Source organism: Bos mutus, chromosome 6 (assembly GCF_027580195.1).
Source record: "Bos mutus isolate GX-2022 chromosome 6, NWIPB_WYAK_1.1, whole genome shotgun sequence".
NCBI classification, from domain to species: Eukaryota; Metazoa; Chordata; class Mammalia; order Artiodactyla; family Bovidae; genus Bos; species Bos mutus.
The window spans coordinates 98,020,103-98,038,728 of NC_091622.1; the positions used below are offsets into that span (position 1 = coordinate 98,020,103).

The following is an 18,626-nucleotide window of genomic DNA, read 5'->3' on the forward strand; positions in this document are numbered from 1 at the left end:
TACATCCAAGTTCTCCAGCAGGCAGATAACATAGCTCCCTCCACTGTCCTCATTGATTTCCTAGGAAATGGAAAAGTGAGGAAATCAAAGGCGATCTCTTTCAGGGAATTTAACATCTTAATTCTTGGCTTTTCTAATTAAAGTTGGACATAAATTTGTTTATGGTACGCCCCATAGGGACAGATGGATAGCCATGTCACAGTGTATGCAGCTGCTTTTTATTCTTTGAAGATCGTCTCATTTATTATTTTTATTACGTGGTTAGAACTGGGTGGTATTAGTCATTTTTCGATTTATCAAACTTACACTACTTTGAAAAATCTTTGAATTATTTTCTTTACGGAAAGTACAATAAACAGTATAAAGAGGAAAACCTAACAGCCCAGAGTAACCTCTTAATTTTTTTCTTCTTGACATAGAGTTGAGTAAACCAGAGTTTTAGATCCTGACTTTTTTCACTTAACATTATAGGTTTTTTTTTTTTTTTTTTTTAAAGGATGTACTACCTTGCGTTGTCTGGATTGATTATAATGGAAAATGCTACACTAAACACTCTTGCTTGCATTTCTGATTATTTTCTTGTGACAGTTTCCTAGAATTGGAATTATAATCATCAGCAAAACTATTTTTAGTCTCTTTATGCCAAACAGATTTTGACAAGATTGCTCCTTAACTGACTACCTTAAACCAAGCGTTCAGAGTTAAGCGGCACAAGTCATAGGACAGACTGACATCAGTGCCTCTGTCTCGTGATTCACTGAAAATAATCCAGTTCCATACTCATCCAAATTGAGTATGAGAATACCTGTGTCATTTCTGTCTGAATTTTATCATTAAACAAACATGCTGCTGGTTTGATCATGTGAATAGGCCACTGTGTTTGATTCACATTTCTTTGAAGACTAAAAAAGGCATTGAATATTTATTAACTATTTATGTTGTTTCTTTGAATTCAGTCCATGAACTTTGCTTACTTTCTGGCTTTATAGTTTTTCACTGGGGGAAATATAAACCTTTGTTTCTACATGATCTAGGTCTATACTCGGGGGACAGTTTGTTTCTGTGAGTTCTTTTGCTGATGATACATAGGGATGAATGCAAGCAAAAGGGATACTGAGGACGAGATTCCTCTGTAATGAACTGAAATCATCAGATAGAAGCCATTTCACGCAGACTCAGTGATTTTACCTCTTTTCTCACTGCAGTTGCTCGTCCTTTATTTCTGAAATCTGCTTCATGTTACCCAGTAGATGTATTTGTCTTCTGCATAAAGTAGCCTTTTTGATCACTTGTTCTTCTGTTCGATGGCGTTTTCTCATGTCCTGATGCTTTCTTTTAAGGTATTATCCAAAGAGATGAGTCACCCATGGAAAAAGGGCTGTCTGGTCTGCGAGGAAGGGACTTTGAGCTGTCTGACGTGTTTTATTTCTCCAAGAAGGGGTTGGAAGCCATTGTGGAAGACGAAGTGACCCAGAGGTTCTCCTCAGAGGAGCTAGTGTCATGGAACCTCCTCACAAGGACCAATGTGAATTTCCAGTACGTCAGTCCGCGGCTCACCATGGTGTGGGTGCTGGGCGTCATCGTGCGCTACTGTGTTCTCCTGCCTCTGAGGTGCGTCTCCCCACCGGCAACTACAGCTAGTCCAGCTTTCGTTTTATGTATTTAGGATTTTTTTTTTTTTTTGAGGTGTACCATTTTAAAGTCTTTATGGAATTTGTTACAATATTGCTTCTACTTTATGGTTGTTTTTTTTTTTTTGACCATGGGGCATGTGGGATATTAGCTTCCTGACCAGGGATGGAACCCGCACACCCTGCATTGGAAAGCGAAGTCTTAACTGCTGGACCATCAGGGAAGTCCCCCATCTTTCTTTTTTAAATTATGTATGTAGTGATCACACGAGAGTATATTAATGCAGTAATCCCACCCCTTCCTGTTTATTAGTAGAAAACACCACTGAATGTGACCTCCACAAAGACATATTATCTCTTCTCTCATATCTTCCCCAGATGAAAGTATATATTCAGAATCCAGTATATATCCATCTGGATCCATGTCGCTTTTTTAGTCATAGATAATTTGAGGATGGATTTTCATTGTTGTTGAGTCGCCAAGTTGTGTCCCACTCTTTGCGACCCCATGGACTATAGCCTGCCAGGCTCCTCTGTTCCTGGGATTTCCCAGGCAAAATTACTGGAGTGGGTTGCCATTTCCTCCTCCAGGGCATCTTCCCGACCCAGGGATCGAACCCATGTCTCCACTGAGCCACCCGGGAAGCCCCGAGGATGGATAGAAAAGGGAAGTTAGAACAAAGAAGGGAAAATATGTACAGTTTCGTGTCCACCAGAATATCATCCAAACTGTGACTGCCTCTCTTCCCTGGTCTGCAGCGGTTCATAACTGCACAGGAGAGAAGAAAATTCCTGAGAGTGGTTGCCACATGGGAGAGAGAGATTTGGGAGGGTGAATTTGTTCCACTTCGATCTCTCTTTTTTTATATTAAAAGTTCACCAGTTGGGTCCACTTTGGTTCTAAGTTAGCGTGCCTCCTTATGAGGAGTTAGCCTCAAAGCCCAGTTTACTGGAGCCACAGTGTGGAGCATAAGTAGAAAAAGTGATGAAGCAGGACAAGCTGGGCAGCGGGAGGAAGTGGCTGAGGTCTCTTTAGTATGATGGTGACAGGTAGAAATGCAGCTGCCAGGCACGACATGTCCCTGATGGTCTTGCTTCATTCCCCTGGATGTGGCCTTGGTGTGCTCCCAATAGGGCTTTCCAGGCAGTTGCTACCAGCCAAGTAAAATTGGCACGTGAGTTGAAATGTCTTTACCACCCCTAGGGTGGCCTATCCTTGCCTCACTCAGATTTATTACAAGGAAAGAGGTTGCTTAAGTGTAGGCAAAGGCACATTTCTACCAAGCTGTTTCTCTTTTCTTGTCCTCATGTTGCCAGTGTCTAGATGGTAGAGGTAGGAGGGAGGGGAAGGGAGAAAAAAAAATTAGATGGTGGGGGTATCTTTGGGGAATCATTTCAGCCGTGATAACAGAGTGAAACTCGAACATACTTGCTTGAACATTAAGTCAGTGTTCCCAAAGTGGGATTTGGTGTGTAAAAAGGAAATGGTTCTGCTTTGAGCTTCCCTGGTAGCTCAGTGGGGAAGGATCCACCTGCCAGTGCAGGAGACATAGGTTCAATCCCTGAGCCAGGAGGATCCCACATGCTTTGGAGGAACTAAGCCCTTGAGCCACAGCTATTGAGCCTGTGCTCTAGAGCTGGGGACCTGCATCTGCTTAGCCCATATACGCCAATGACTAAAGCCTACGTGCACCCTGGAGCCCGTGTTCTGCAACAAGAGAAGCTACTGCAGTGAGGAGCCTGCGTACCACAACTACAGTAAACCTGTGCATCAAAGAAGACCCAGCACAACCAAAAAAAAAAGTTCAACTTTTATTTATTGGAAGTTTCTAGTCTGTTTATAATTAGCACCTTCCATTGATATTATTTTATTCTTATAAAGAAATGAAATTTCAGTAAAGTTGAATAATATATAGATGAGCTCTTATATCTTCACTTGGTCCACTAGTCAGGCACTGTATCCAAGCAACCTGAAGAAAGAGTGAGGATTTTACAGTCCAGGGCGCTTGAGATTCTCTCCTATGTTGGTTAGCTTCCACTTGCTGGAGGGGCCCACCAAATAGTGATATGATTCTGCTATCTAGTTTAAATTTATACTCGTAAAATAGGTACATGACATACAAGATTCTTGCAAATAAACCACAGATTTAGGATAATCCAGTAATGTAAACACTCAATAAAAGAAGAAAATGGCAGAATTGAAGCTCCTCCTTTTAGTACGTACTCTTCATGTGAAAGAATTCCTTTGCAAATACTGTTTAGAAGAAGCAGTTTGAAGCACTTGTGGACACAGTGGGGGAAGGAGAGAGTGGGACAAATTGAGAGAGCAATGTTGACATAGTTTATGGAATAGCTAGCTAGTGGGAAGCTGCTCTGTAGCACAGGGAGCTCAGCTTGATGCTCTGTGATGGCCTAGAGGGGTGGGATGGGCGTCAGGGATTGGGAGAGAGGCTCAAGAGGGGATATATGTGTACTTAGAGCTGATTCACATTGTTGTACAGCAGAAACCAGCACAACATTGTAAAGCAATTATACTCCAATTTAAAAAAAAGTAGTTTCTACAAAGTGAGCATTTAAAACACAGATTGTGCTAAAATTGATTGCGTTGATGGTGGTATAACTCTGTGAATGTGCCAAAAACCACTGAATTGCCACTTTAAGTAGGTGAATTGTATGACATGTGAATTGTATCTCACTAAAGTTCTTCAGCAAAACAGATTGTGCCAGAAAACTCTGTCATCTGTGAGAACTTTCACTTTGGCTCACTGACACTGGAAGACAGAATTTTCCGTTAATTAACGAATTAAAATGTTCAGTAGTTTTGAACCCAGCTGTTAAGCATGTTAAAATATATGACCTCTTCTGATTTAATGTGTTAGGAGCAATTGATTCATTATGCAAAATGGCAGTATTTTAAAACGTGTGTAATTGATGGATGAGATTAAGCAGTCCTTTAGTTATTGCATTAGTGGCTGACATGAAAATGTGGTGTCCAAAGAAAATGAAACAGACCTTCAGACTGCTGTCTCAAAAGGTGTTAAACCAAGACTTTAACAAGGTTTAAAACCTTAACAAAGAATTTATAAGGAAGCCCTATTTATCTCGAAAGATTTAAAATCTCAGCCTTTTCTTTTCGAGTGATTCTATTTACATTTCTAAAAATAACTTTTCTTTTTGAAGTGATTGGCCCAGATATTAAAAGCACTTTTTAAAAATTAGAAAGTGTCTGTTGAGATGAGAGGTCCTGTCTATCACCTTGTTTACTAACTTCTGAGCTATTTAGAACCTCACGAAGGTACAGCAGTTAAATTTGCATGGAAAATATAATGTGCTGTTCTTATTATGAAGGAAACTTTAGGTAAAACTTCCTTGCCATTTGCTATATATTTTAAATTTCTTTGAGGAAAATTTGAATTTTTCCCTTTTGTCCCCATGATTAAAAAAGACCCTGATGCTGGGAAAGATTGAAGGCAGCAGGAGAAGGGGACGACAGAGGATGAGATGGTTGGATGGCATCACCAACTCAATAGGCATGAGTTTGAGTAAACTCTGGGAGCTGGTGATGGGCAGGGAGGCCTGGCGTGCTGCAGTCCATGGGGTCGCAAAGAGTTGGAAATGACTGAGCGACTGAACTGAACTGAACTTAGAAAATACAGGAAAACAAGTTATTTTTAGAGCTTTGCAAGGTATTTTCTTTTATAGCCTCACCAGGCCACACCAGAATAACTACTTTCAACCTAAAATGACTCCTTTATACATTATGTGAAAGGAAAAAAAAGTGAAAGTGTTAGTCACTCAGTCCTGTTCCACTCTTTGCCCCCCCTGAACTGTAGCCCACCAGGCTCCAATGAACCGGGATTGTCCAGACAATACTACTGGATTGGATTGCCATTCCCTTCTCCAGGGGATCTTCCTGACTCAGGGATCGAACCTGGCCCTCCTGCATTGCAGGCAGATTCTTTACCATCTGAGCCACCAGGGAAGCTTTATACACTGTTATGAGTGACATATGGACACCATGTATAAACTAGATACTAGTGGGAGGAACAGGGAACTCAGCTCAGTGCTTTGTGATGACCTAGAGGGGTGGGAGGAAGGCTCAAGAGGAAGGGGATAAAGGTATACTTACAGCTGATTCACTTTGTTATAGAGAAGAAACTAACACAACATTGTAAAACAATTATACTCTAATAAAAAACTTTTAAATTAAAATATGAATATATTTTTTAAATTAAAAAAAAAAACTTCGGAAAAGCAAGAAGAGAAAGATTTTATTTTCTCCACTAGCCCTATTAACCCTTTGATAATTGCGTAGACTAAATGTGGCAGTTTTGTGAACAAATTTCCAGGTCTGGTCTATACATCTGTAGGCTGGTTATGTGCTTGCTGGTTTTTTTGGAAAATGGTATCAAACCCTACACAGTATTTTGAAAGTTAACGCTGTTTTTTTTCCTCTCAAAATGTACCAAGAACCGTTCTTCTGTGTCAGAATCTATAGATTTGCATGATTCTTTGAATGACTGCATCATATTCTGTGGCGTGAATGCTCTACAACTTACTTGTGGTTTTGTTATTCTTGAATTTTATGTTCCTTCTCTTTTCCCCCTGCTGTTCAACTAGCTTTTGCATTACCTTTTCTTTTCTCTTTCAGGCTTACCTTGGCTGTCATTGGGATCGGTTTGTTTGTTATAGGAACCACCCTGGTTGGACAGCTGCCCAGAAACAGGTGAAATGTTTTTTTTTTTCCTCCCAGCCATTAATAGGATTGTCCCTTTTCTTTCTTTTTACATTTAAAAAAAAAAAATTTTCTGGCCATGCTGCGTGGCATGGGGGATATTAGTTCCCTGAACAGGGATTGAACCCATGCCCCTGCCTTGAAAGTGTGGTGTCTTAACCACTGGACCACCAGGGAAGTCCTGGATTGTCCCTTTTCTTAGCTGTGTCCACAAAGAGAATATTTGTGTGATTCCTGTGTACTGCCTCAAATTTATGGCCTTCAGTTCAGTTCAGTTCAGTCACTCAGTCGTGTCCAATTCTTTGCAACCCCATGAACTGCAGCATGCCAGGCCTCCCTGTCCATCGCCAACTCCTGGAGTTCACTCAAACTCATGTCCATCAAATCAGCGATGCCATCCAGCCATCTCATCCTCTCTAGTCCCCTTCTCCTCCTGCCCCCAATCCCTCCCAGCATCAGAGTCTTTTCCAATGAGTCAACTCTTCGCATGAGGTGGCCTAAGTACCAGAGTTTCAGCTTTAGTATCATTCCTTCCAAAGAACACCCAGAACTGATCTCCTTTAGGATGGATTGGTTGGATCTCCTTGCAGTCCAAGGGACTCTCAAGAGTCTTCTCCAACACCACAGTTCAAAAACATCAGTTCTTCGGTGCTCAGCTTTCTTCACAGTCCAACTCTCACATCCATACATGACCACTGGAAAAACCATAGCCTTGACTAGATGGACCTTTGTTGGCAATGTCTCTGCTTTTGAATATGTTATCTAGGTTGGTTGTAACTTTCCTTCCAAGGAGTAAGTGTCTTTTAATTTCATGGCTGCAATCACCATCTGCAGTGATTTTGGAGCCCCAAAAAATAAAGTCTGACACTGTTTCTACTGTTTCCCCATCTATTTGTCATGAAGTGATGGGACCAGATGCTATGATCTTCGTTTTCTGAATGTTGAGCTTTAAGCCAACTTTTTCACTCTCCACTTTCACTGTCATCAAGAGGCTTTTGAGTTCCTCTTCACTTTCTGCCATAAGGGTGGTGTCATCTGCATATCTGAAGTTATTGCTATTTCTCCCGGCAGTCTTGATTCCAGCTTGTGCTTCTTCCAGCCCAGCGTTTCTCATGATGTACTCTGCACAGAAGTTAAATAAGCAGGGTGACGATATACAGCCTTAACATACTCCTTTTCCTATTTGGAACCAGTCTGTTGTTCCATGTCCAGTTCTAACTGTTGCTTCCTGACCTGCATATAGGTTTCTCAAGAGGCAGGTCAGGTGGTCTGGTATTCCCATCTCTTTCAGAATTTTCCACAGTTTATTGTGATCCATACAGTCAAAGGCTTTGGCATAGTCAATAAAGCAGAAATAGATGTTTTTCTGGAACTCTCTTGCTTTTTCCATGATCCAGCGGATGTTGGCAATTTGATCTCTGGTTCCTCTGCCTTTTCTCAAACCAGCTTGAACATCTGGAAGTTCACAGTTCACGTATTGCTGAAGCCTGGCTTGGAGAATTTTGAGCATTACTTTACTAGTGTGTGAGATGAGTGCAATTGTGTGGTCATTTGAGCATTCTTTGGCATTGCCTTTCTTTGGGATTGGAATGAAAACTGACCTTTTCTAGTGCTGTGGCCACTGCTGAGTTTTCCAAATTTGCTGGCATATTGAGTGCAGCACTTTCACAGCATCATCTTTCAGGATTTGGAATAGCTCAACTGGAATTCCATCACATTCACTAGCTTTGTTCGTAGTGATGGTTTCTGAGGCCCAGTTGACTTCACATTCCAGGATGTCTGGCTCTAGGTGAGTGATCACACCATCGTGATTATCTGGGTCATGAAGATCTTTTTTGTACAGTTCTTCTGTGGATTCTTGCCACGTCTTCTTAATATCTTCTGCTTCTGTTAGGTCCATGCCATTTCTGTCCTTTATTGAGCCCATCTTTGCATGAAATGTTCCCTTGGTATCTCTAATTTTCTTGAAGAGATCTCTAGTCTTTCCCATTCTGTTGTTTTCCTCTATTTCTTTGCATTGATTGCTGAGGAAGGCTTTCTTATCTCTTCTTGCTATTCTTTGAAACTCTGCATTCAGATGCTTATATCTTTCCTTTTCTCCTTTGCTTTTCGCTTCTCTTCTTTTCACAGCTATTTGTAAGGCCTCCCCAGACAGCCATTTTGCTTTTTTGCATTTCTTTTCCATGGGGATGGTCTTGATCCCTGTCTCCTGTACAATGTCACGAACCTCATTCCATAGTTCATCAGGCCCTCTATCTATCAGGTCTAGTCCCTTAAATCTATTTCTCACTTCCACTGTATAATCATAAGGGATTTGATTTAGGTCATACCTGAATGATCTAGTGGTTTTCCCTACTTTCTTCAATTTCAGTCTGAATTTGGCAATAAGGAGTTCATGATCTAAGCCACAGTCAGCTCCTGGTCTTGTTTTTGCTGACTGTATAGAGCTTCTCCATCTTTGACTGTAAAGAATATAATCAATCTGATCTCAGTGTTGACCATCTGGTGATGTCCATGTGTAGAGTCTTCTCTTGTGTTGTTGGAAGAGGGTGTTTGCTATGACCAGTGTGTTCTCCTGGCAAAACTCTATTAGCCTTTTCCCTGCTTCATTCTGTATTCCAAGGCCAAATTTGCCTGTTACTCCAGGTGTTTCTTGACTTCCTACTTTTGCATTCCAGTCCCTTATAATGAAAAGGACATCTTTTTTGGGTGTTAGTTCTAAAAGGTCTTGTAGGTCTTCATAGAACCGTTCAACTTCAGCTTCTTCAGTGTTACTGGTATGGCCTTAGCACATGTATTAAAATGCTGCTCACCTCATCTTTAGAGTCTCTATGTGATTTTCCATCATGCTTGCATTTAAATTGACAGAAGTTGCTCTTACAAAAGAGAAAGTGAAGAGGAGGAGGGAGACAATAGACTGAGAGACTCAAGGAACACGAGAGAGTCTTGTAGGATCGTCAGACTTGTGAGGCCAAGACCATAGTTGCCTCAGCTTATCTTGGTCAAGGATTTGTCACGATGGGAACCGTCCTCCATTAGAGTTTTGTCCTAACTGCCTCGGTGGGACCTTGAGAATTGAACTGTGCTCGTATTTCAGAACATAGTATGCTGCTGTGGAAGGAACACCCTGGAGCTTTGTGTTGTTTCATAGGAGAGCCCAGAGCTGCTCAATAAAATGTTTTCTGTCTCTTTCAGACTCAAAAACTTCCTGAGTGAAGTGGTCCACCTGACTTGCTGCCGCATCTGTGTTCGAGCCCTCTCTGGAACCATTCACTATCATAACAGGTGCGTGTGTTCCGCTTTCGTGCCTGCTTCCTCAGGTCAGTCTCGCATGTGATTGTCAGGAGTGGGTGGGGGAAAACACGGGAAGGAAGAGTACTTCCGGAGTGTTCATCTCTACCGTGTAGAGCGTCACAGACATAACAATGCACCTGAACACTTTTCGAAGGCAATCCAGGGACTTCCCTGGTGGTCCAGTGGTTAAGAATCCACCTTCTAATGTATGGGCGGGCCTTCAGTCCCTGGTGAACTAAGATCTCGCACCCCGCAGGGCAGCTAAGCCCACACACCACAACTAGAGAAGCCCAAGTGCTGTAACAAAGACCCAGCACAGCGCCTCCCCTTCCCCTCAAAACAGCAATCCATTTGCAGAAAGTGAAAGTGAAGTCACTCAGTCCAACTCTTTGCGACCCCGTGGACTGTAGCCTACCAGGCTCCTCCCTCCATGGGATTCTCCAGGCAGTACTGGAGTGGGTTGCCATTTCCTTCTCCAGGGGATCTTCTGGACCCAGGGATCGAACCCGGGTCTCCTGCTTTGCAGGCAGACTCTTTAACCTCTGAGTCTAGGGAAGCCCCATGGAACATGATGATAAACATGTAATGACACCTAATAATTGGGCGTTTGTGGTGTGCAGGCCTGGCCTGTGATTCTTTCTCCTAGGTCATCTCTAAGAGAAGGCGCTATTATACCGTTTTACAGGTGAAGAAGTGGAAGCTCCAGGATTGGTTGTCTAGGGTCATATGCCTAATAAATGTCAGTTAGGTTTAGAATGGGGTTAATTAAAAAATTTTTTTTAAATGGTGAAGGTGATAGGGCTGTAGAATGATGGAAAGAAGGCTAGACATGGAATTCTGAGGCTGGTTTCTAGTCTCAGCCTTGCCAACGTCTAAAATGCCAACACTGAGCTGAAAACAGACCTAGCTTTCTGCTTCCCTCACCCCTTCATCAGGGAGGAGAAAGGTGGTAAATGAAGTCATTAGCCACATGAAGTTTGTTTTGATTGTTTTTGAATTGCTTTTCTGTAAATTCAGTTTTTTTATACTTAATATCATTAGCTTAAAAATTCTAGGACAAACATCTCTTTTCTACTGACTAGATTTTTTTTTTAATTAAAAAAGAATTTATCTTTTAAAAGTTACTTTATACTTATAGTTATTACAAAATGTTGGCTATATTCCCCTTGTTGTACATTACATCCTTGAGCTTATCTTACACCTAAAAATTTGTACCCTCCACTCCCTCACCCCGTATTGGCCCCCTCCACCCCCCCGCCGCCTTTCACTTATAACCATTGGTTTGTTCTCTGTATCTGTGTGACTGTATCTGTATCTTTCTGTCTAATTTGTAGAAGGAAAACATTTCATCATTTGGCTTTGCCATGTGTTACCAACTTAAAAGCCCTCTTAAATTTCTAAAATTACATGACTTTTGTGATTGGGCTGTAAGTTTTGAGAATGAGAAGAAAATGTTTTGGTAAAAGTGTGATCAAAGGAAACACCTTCTTCAGAAATGAAATGAAAATGAAATGTTAGTCACTCAGTCATGTCTTACTCTACAATCCCATGGACTGTGGCCGACCAGGCTCCTCTGTCCATGGAAATCTCCAAGCAGGAATACTGGAGTGAATTGCCGTGCCCTCCTCCAGGGGATCTTCCCGACCCAGGGATCAAACCCCGGTCTCCTGCATTACAGGCATATTCTTTACTGTCTGAGCCATCAGGGAAGCCCCTTCTTTGGAAAAGGTGCTTTAATTACATAGAGAGTTGTTCACAACTTGTAGAATTGCTTCTAATTTTAAGGAAAACATGTTGAAGTTACGCATTTTGTTCCCTTTCTTCTCTGTTTAGGCTCAAAGAAAACTCTGCTTCAATAGTGTCAAATTCTGCTTAAACTTTGGGACAGAGGTTAGCAAACTAAACTATGAGCCTGTAGGCCGAATGTGGGCCATCCTCTGCTGTTTGTAAATAAAGTTTTATTGGAACACAGCCATGCTCATTCATTTATGTATTATCTATATCTGCCATTGTGCCAAACAGCAGAGTCCAGGAGTTTTGACTGGGATTGGCTGGCTTGCAAACCCTAGAGTATTTACTGTCTGGGCTTCCATAGGAAAAGTTTGCCAACTTCTGCTTTAGGGGGATAAGGTGAAGGAAACTACAGTACATTTACTCTGGATCACTCTGAAGCAACTGAAAGTGATATTTATGAAGGTTGAAATAATACAAAAATACTTAGGATAAAATAAGGAAAGCTTACATATCATAAAGTTTATTAAAGTGATAGAATCTTTGTATTGATAATTCAGTCTAATATTTAAATTTTTTTTTCATTCTTAATGGACAATATGATCATTACAGAAAAGTGATATAAATATATGTAAAGGGAAAATTGTGGGCCCCCATCCTCATATACTCTTACCCCCCTCCCATCATACTGCCTAGAGACAACCCTTTTAAGATGAGCCCATATATTTGAAAGTTTCTTTTTTTTTTTTAGTGTACTTTAAAAAACAAAATAGCATGAATTTCTCCAGGTGTATTGTGAGTTAGTTGCTCAGTTGTATCTGACTCTGCAACTCCACAGATTGTAGCTCACCAGGCTCCTCTGTCCATGGAATTCTCCAGGCAAGAATACTGGAGTGGGTAGCCATTTACTTCTCCGGGGGATCTTTCTGACCCAGGGATCACACCCGAGTCTCTTGCATTGCAGGTGGATTCTTTATCATCTGAGCTACCATGGAAGTTGCTGTTTTGCAAAATAGTGGCCGTTTTTCAATGTTTAGTATTAACTGCTGTATGTAATTGCAGGCAGTACAGGCCCCAGAAGGGAGGCATTTGTGTTGCCAACCATACGTCCCCAATCGATGTTTTGATCTTGACAACGGATGGGTGCTATACTATGGTAAGAACGGCTCACTGGCATTTCAAGTACTTGCATGTTCCGTGGATTAGTCAGACTTTTATTTTATTTTGGCACAAATTAGAAAGTTAGTTTTATATTAGAAAGTGACTGGGTTATACTATATAAGTAAATCTATAAATTATTAATGCCTAGTCACTTCAGTCGTGTCCGACTCTTTGTGACCCCATAGACTGTAGCCTGCCAGGCCTCTCTGTCCATGGGGATTCTCCAGGCAAGAATACTGGAGTGGGTTGCCATGCCTTCTTCCAGGGAATCTTCCCAACCCAGGGATCAAACCCAGATCTCCCGAATAGTAGGCTGATTCTTTACCATCTGAGCCACCAGGGAAACCCATAAATTACTAATATATTTACATACATTAATAATGTATTTACATTATTTATATTATTAATATATAATTACACGAGGAATATATAGTGCAAGAAAAAGAAAGAAAATAGTCATTATATTTAAGGTAGTAAGAAATTAATGTACTGAAATGTAGACACGCTTGAGCGTGACTAGTCTTTATAAAGTTGACTCCATCTTGCTTCTAGAATCCCTGCAGTGTTTAATGACACTTTGAGACGTTAAAGTCATCCTCTTTAGAGCTGTACAAATCCCTCACCAGCCAATTAGTTCTTTCTCCCTTCAGGGAGTCATATGCAATTAAAAAAGGAAAAAAAAAACAAACTGGCTCTTCAGTGAAGATCAAGCAAGAAAGGCTAATATTTATACCACGTTGCCTTTGTCAGTTCTTGCTGACAGCCCCCAAAGAAAAGACAAAGCTTACTAAAATCAAACACCTCTAAAGACCTTTTTGTGGCATTTCTTGCATTTTTTTCAAATCTAGGGTGTTTCAAGTCAGTGGGTGTTTTCTATCACCCTGAAGAAACTTGTCAAGATTTCCTTCCTCTCTTTCCTGTGCGTGTCAGGTTAAATTTGGAGAATCTCTGAAGGTGTTCTTTCCTGCATGGTGGTAACTATGCCCCAAGCTGGTGTGTGAAATAGAAAGATGGCACAGAGATCCTGAGGTGTGCTTGGTCGCTATGCTGTGTCTGACTCTGCAACCTCATGAACTGTAGCCCGCCAGACTCCTCTGTCCATGAAATTCTCCAGGCAAGAATACTGGAGTGGGTTGCCATGCCCTCCTCCAAGGGATCTTCCCAACTCATGGATCGAACCCAGGTCTCCTGAGTTGCAGGTGGATTCTTTACCACCTGAGCCACCAGGGAAGCCCAGGATACTGAGGAGGGGAATTTTTTTTCATATCTCATGTTGGTGACTATGGCTTCACACAGAGAACGGGTGGATTTTTTTCATTTCACTCGTCAGCTCCAGTAACTGATAGTAGGGGTCTGGTGTGTTTTTCTGTGAAAGCATTCGAAGGGAACCTTTATTTTATTTATTTATTTAGAGATATAGTTGATGTACAATATTATATAAGTTTCAGGCTTACACTATAGTGATTCACAGTTTTTTAAAGGTTATACTCCATTCATAGTTGTAAAGTATTGGCCATATTCCCTGTGTTGTGCAATATGTCCTTGTAGCTTATTTATTTTCTAGAAGGTAGTTTTGTACCTCTTAGTCTCCTACTCCTATGATGGGTAGTCATGGTCTGGTGTGCTTTCCTGGGAAGACAGTTGAAGTGTCTGTAGGCCACCGTGGAGTCCTGGTGGTCTGATTGCCTGTGGGTTATACATTCATTGAAGGGGGTTTGAAGACCTTTGTAAAAACTATTTTTTTATTGGCAGATATTGTCTAAAATATAAGTTCAGATATATAACTCTTGGACAACTACCTTTTAACAAGTTATACATTTCTCTAAGTTGTGGAGCTCTTCCTGAATCTAAGGAAGCTTTAACCACCTCTCTGAAAAGACTTATGGGAATTGGTAGTTCTTGACATTTATTAGGTTAGCAATCAGTTAATCTTTATGTATCCTTTTTTTCAGAAAAACAATAGCATGCATTTGCTTTATACCAACAAATATTTTTATGTAGTTCCAAGATGTTTATGGATTTCAAAAAGCCCATCCAGAGACCCTCATGCTAACAGTCCTTGATAGACCCCATCCAACTCTGGGTGTATATAATAATTCCTTTCATTTAAGTGGACAAGCACTTTCACATCCATTGTAATCTTTTGTGACCTTTCACATCCATTGTGACCTCCCTGTAATCCAGAGAGGTTAGGGCTGAGATGTTTAGCGGAGAAAGCAGCTGTTTTCCTACAGTACTATCTTTGTAAATTTCTTAACCAACTTGCCTAATAATGATTTTGTGTTTCTGAGGCAGTACTCATTCTGTGTCTTAGTCAACAAAGATTGAGTATAACTCATTTGTGACTGTAGGCCTCAGAATTTTCTTAGCATTTTTCCGTGCTTCTTGATCATATATAATTATCATTACAACTTCAATATATAATGGTATAATTTACAGTTTTAGCCAAGTATTAGAAATAGAACTGCAAACTTTAATGGTTTGAATGATAGAAACCAAAAGCCTATTGGATTTATTTTTTACTTTTAATTTTTTAATTGTAGTTGAATACAATGTTATGTTAGTTTCAGGTGTACAATATGATGATTCATCACTTATATACATTATGAATTGATCACCACTGTACGTTTAGTATTTGTCTGCTCACCATAAAAAGTTAATGCAACATTAATTGACTATATTCCCTGTGCGGTACATTACATCCCATGGCTTACTTGTTTTGTAACTGGAAGTTGGTACTCTTAATCTCCTTCACCTATTTTGTCCTCCTCTGCATTCCTATCCTCTCTAAGCCAAATGGATTTTTCAAATTTGGGTATTTTTCAATAGCTCACATTATAAATAATGTTGCAATTTAAACATTGTGTATATGTATTTCCATTTTGTTTGGGGTGTATCTTCAGCGTAAATTCCTAGAAGTGAATTATTGAGTTTAAGGATAAATGTTTGTGTAAAGTGAAGTGAAAGTGTTAGTCACTCAGTTGTGTCTGATTCTTTACGATTCCATGGGTTGTAGCCCACAGGGTTCTCTGTCCATGGAATTCTCCAGGCAACAATACTGGAGTGGGTTCAGTTCAGTTCACTTCAGTCGCTCAGTTGTGTCCGACTCTTTGCGACCCCATGAACCGCAGCATGCCAGGCCTCCCTGTCCATCACCAACTCCCGGAATCCACCAAAACCCATGTCCATCGAGTCGGTGATGCCATCCAGCCAGGTTATCCTCTGTCGTCCCCTTCTCCTCCTGCCCTCAATCTTTCCCAGCATCAGGGTCTTTTCAAATGAGTCAGCTCTTCACATCAGGGGGCCAAAGTATTGGAGTTTCAGCTTCAACATCAGTCCTTCCAATGAACACCCAGGACTGATCTCCTTTAGGATGGACTGGTTGGATCTCCTTTCTGTCCAAGGGACTCTCAAAAGTCTTCTCCAACACCACAGTTCAAAAGCATCAATTCTTCGGCACTCAGCTTTCTTCATAGTCCAACTCTCACATCCATATGTGACCACTGGAAAAACCATAGCCTAGACAGACCTTTGTTGACAAAGTGATGTCTCTGCTTTTGAATATGCTATCTAGGTTGGTCATAACTTTCCTTCCAAGGAGTAAGCGTCTTTTAATTTCATGGCTGCAGTCACCATCTGAAGTGATTTTGGAGCCCAGAACAATAAAGTCAGCCACTGTTTCCACTGTTTCCCCAACTATTTGCCATGAAGTGATGGGACCAGATGCCATGATCTTCGTTTTCTGAATGTTGAGCTTTAAGCCAACTTTTTCACTCTCCTCTTTTGCTTTCATCAGGAGGCTTTTGAGTTCCTCTTCACTTTCTGCCATAAGGGTGGTGTCATCTGCATATCTGAGGTTATTGATATTTCTCTCAGCTGTCTTTATTCCAGCTTGTGCTTCTTCCAGCCCAGCATTTCTCATGATGTACTCTGCGTATAAGTTAAATAAGCAGGGTGACAGTATACAGTCTTGACGTACTCCTTTTCTTATTTGGAACCAGTCTGTTGTTCCATGTCCAGTTCTAACTGTTGCTTCCTGACCTGCATATAGGTTTCTCAAGAGGCAGGTCAGGTGGTCTGGTATTCCCATCTCTTTCAGAATTTTCCAGTTTATTGTGATCCACACAGTCAGAGGCTTTGGCATAGTCAATAAAGCAGAAATAGATGTTTGTTACCATTCCCTTTTCCAGGGGATCTTCCAGCCCCAGGGATTGAACCCCAGTGTCCTGCATTGGAGGCAGATTCTTTACCATCTGAGCTCCAGGGAAGCTAATGTATATGTAATTTTAATAGATATTGCCAGATTTCCTTCTATGAGGATTATAAGCTCCCCATCCCAAGCACTGTATAAGAGTGCCTCTTTCTCACAGCCTTGGTTCTTTGTCATGCTTTTGAATCTTTGCCAGTCTGTTGGGTCTGAAATCGTATTTCAGTGTAGTTTTAATTTGTATTTCACTTACTTTGACTTTATTGGAAAATCTCTACTTTTAAAAGCCAGCGTAAAGGCAGTACCGCAACATAACTTAAAATTCAAAAGTGCTACTCAACAACATTTTGTGCTTGTATTTGGCCAGTCATGTCCTTTGAGCGTGGGCTTCCCAGGTAGTAAAGCACCGCCTGCCAAAGCAGGAGGCAGCAGGAGACGTGGGTTCAATTCCTAGGTCGGGAAGATTCCCTGGTGGAAGAAATGGCAACCCACTCCAGTAGTCTTGCCTGGAGAATCCCATGGACAGAGGATCCTGGCAGGCTATAGTCCATGGGATTGCAACAGAGTGGGATACTACTGAGCGACTGAGCCCACATGTATGACCTTTGAAGAGACTAACAACTTCAGTCAGTAGAAGACCAGTCTTTTCTCTGAGTGGGGAATAGGAACTTACTGGTTAAAGAAAAGAAGGCTTTTTTTTCGACAGCTATGCCTTTACATTTTTTCCATTTTCTCATGGTCCTTGTAGGTGGGCCAGGTTCATGGTGGATTGATGGGAATCATTCAGAGATCCATGGTCAAGGCTTGTCCACATATCTGGTTTGAACGTTCAGAAATGAAGGACCGACACCTGGTTATTAGGAGGTAAGCAGTGACATTACTTGGTATCCATTGGGTTGGCATAAACTCTTGGCCTTCCCATCAAAGAGGGCAGAGCCAGTGGTACTAAAGGCTAACACTAAAACTAAGGGTTAAAACTAAAATATATGGACCTCTGTCTGTGGTTCGCCATTTCCACTGAGTCACCTGTCTTAACTGTATTTAAAAAATTTTGAATTCTGTAGTCATGGTGGTATACATGATGTGGTTAGAAGACCCATACATTTACATTGCCCTGACTTAGGTATTCCAGTCACTGAATTTCTAAAACTGAAAATTACTACCTTGAATGTAAGTAATTGGTAATGGTTGGCTGAATAAATAGATGGTTGAGTATTTGCTGGATGTTATCACTTACACGCATCTAGAGATTGACAGGCAAAAAGGCAAAATGGTTGTCTGAAGAGGCCTTACAAATAGCTGAGAAAAGAAGAGAAGTGACAGGCAAAGGAGAAAAGGAAAGATATGTGCATATGAATGCAAAGTTCCAAAGAATAGCAAGAAGAGATAAGAAAGCCTTTCTCAGTGATCAATGGAAAGAAATAGAGGAAAACAATAGAATGGAAAGACTAGATTTCTTTAAGAAAATTAGAGATGCCAAGGGAGCATATCATGCAAAGATGGGCTCGATAAAGGACAGAAATGATATGGACCTAACAGAAGCAGAAGATATTAAGAAGAGGTGGCAAGAATACACGAAGAACTATACAAAAAAGCTCTTAATGATCCAGATAACCACAAATGGTGTGATCACTCACCTAGAGCAAGACATCCTGGAATGCGAAGTCAAGTGGGCCTTAGGAAGCATCACTAAGAACAAAGCTAGTGGAGGTGATGGAGTTCCAGCTGAGCTATTTCAAATCCTAAAAGATTGTGCTGTGAAGGTGCTGCACTCAATATGCCAGCAAATTTGGAAAACTCAGCAGTGGCCACAGGACTGGAAAAGGTCAGTTTTCATTCCAGTCCCAAAGAAGGGCAACACTAAAGA

General features: G+C 41.0%; 1 protein-coding gene across 3 annotated transcripts in view; it reads left to right on the plus strand.

Annotated features, from left to right (window-relative positions):
- The window catches only part of GPAT3 (glycerol-3-phosphate acyltransferase 3), a 72,565-nt gene that overhangs the window by 36,944 nt on the left and 16,995 nt on the right, over nt 1–18,626 (plus strand). For 2 of the 3 annotated variants that reach the window (XM_070372632.1, XM_005906494.3), the window contains exons 4-8: nt 1,341–1,611; nt 6,283–6,357; nt 9,562–9,651; nt 12,454–12,547; nt 17,508–17,623. In XM_070372632.1, coding sequence (XP_070228733.1) covers nt 1,341–1,611; nt 6,283–6,357; nt 9,562–9,651; nt 12,454–12,547; nt 17,508–17,623 — 646 coding nt within the window. The remainder of the gene's footprint in view (nt 1–1,340; nt 1,612–6,282; nt 6,358–9,561; nt 9,652–12,453; nt 12,548–17,507; nt 17,624–18,626) is intronic. The other variant, XM_070372633.1, reaches the window with a different exon arrangement.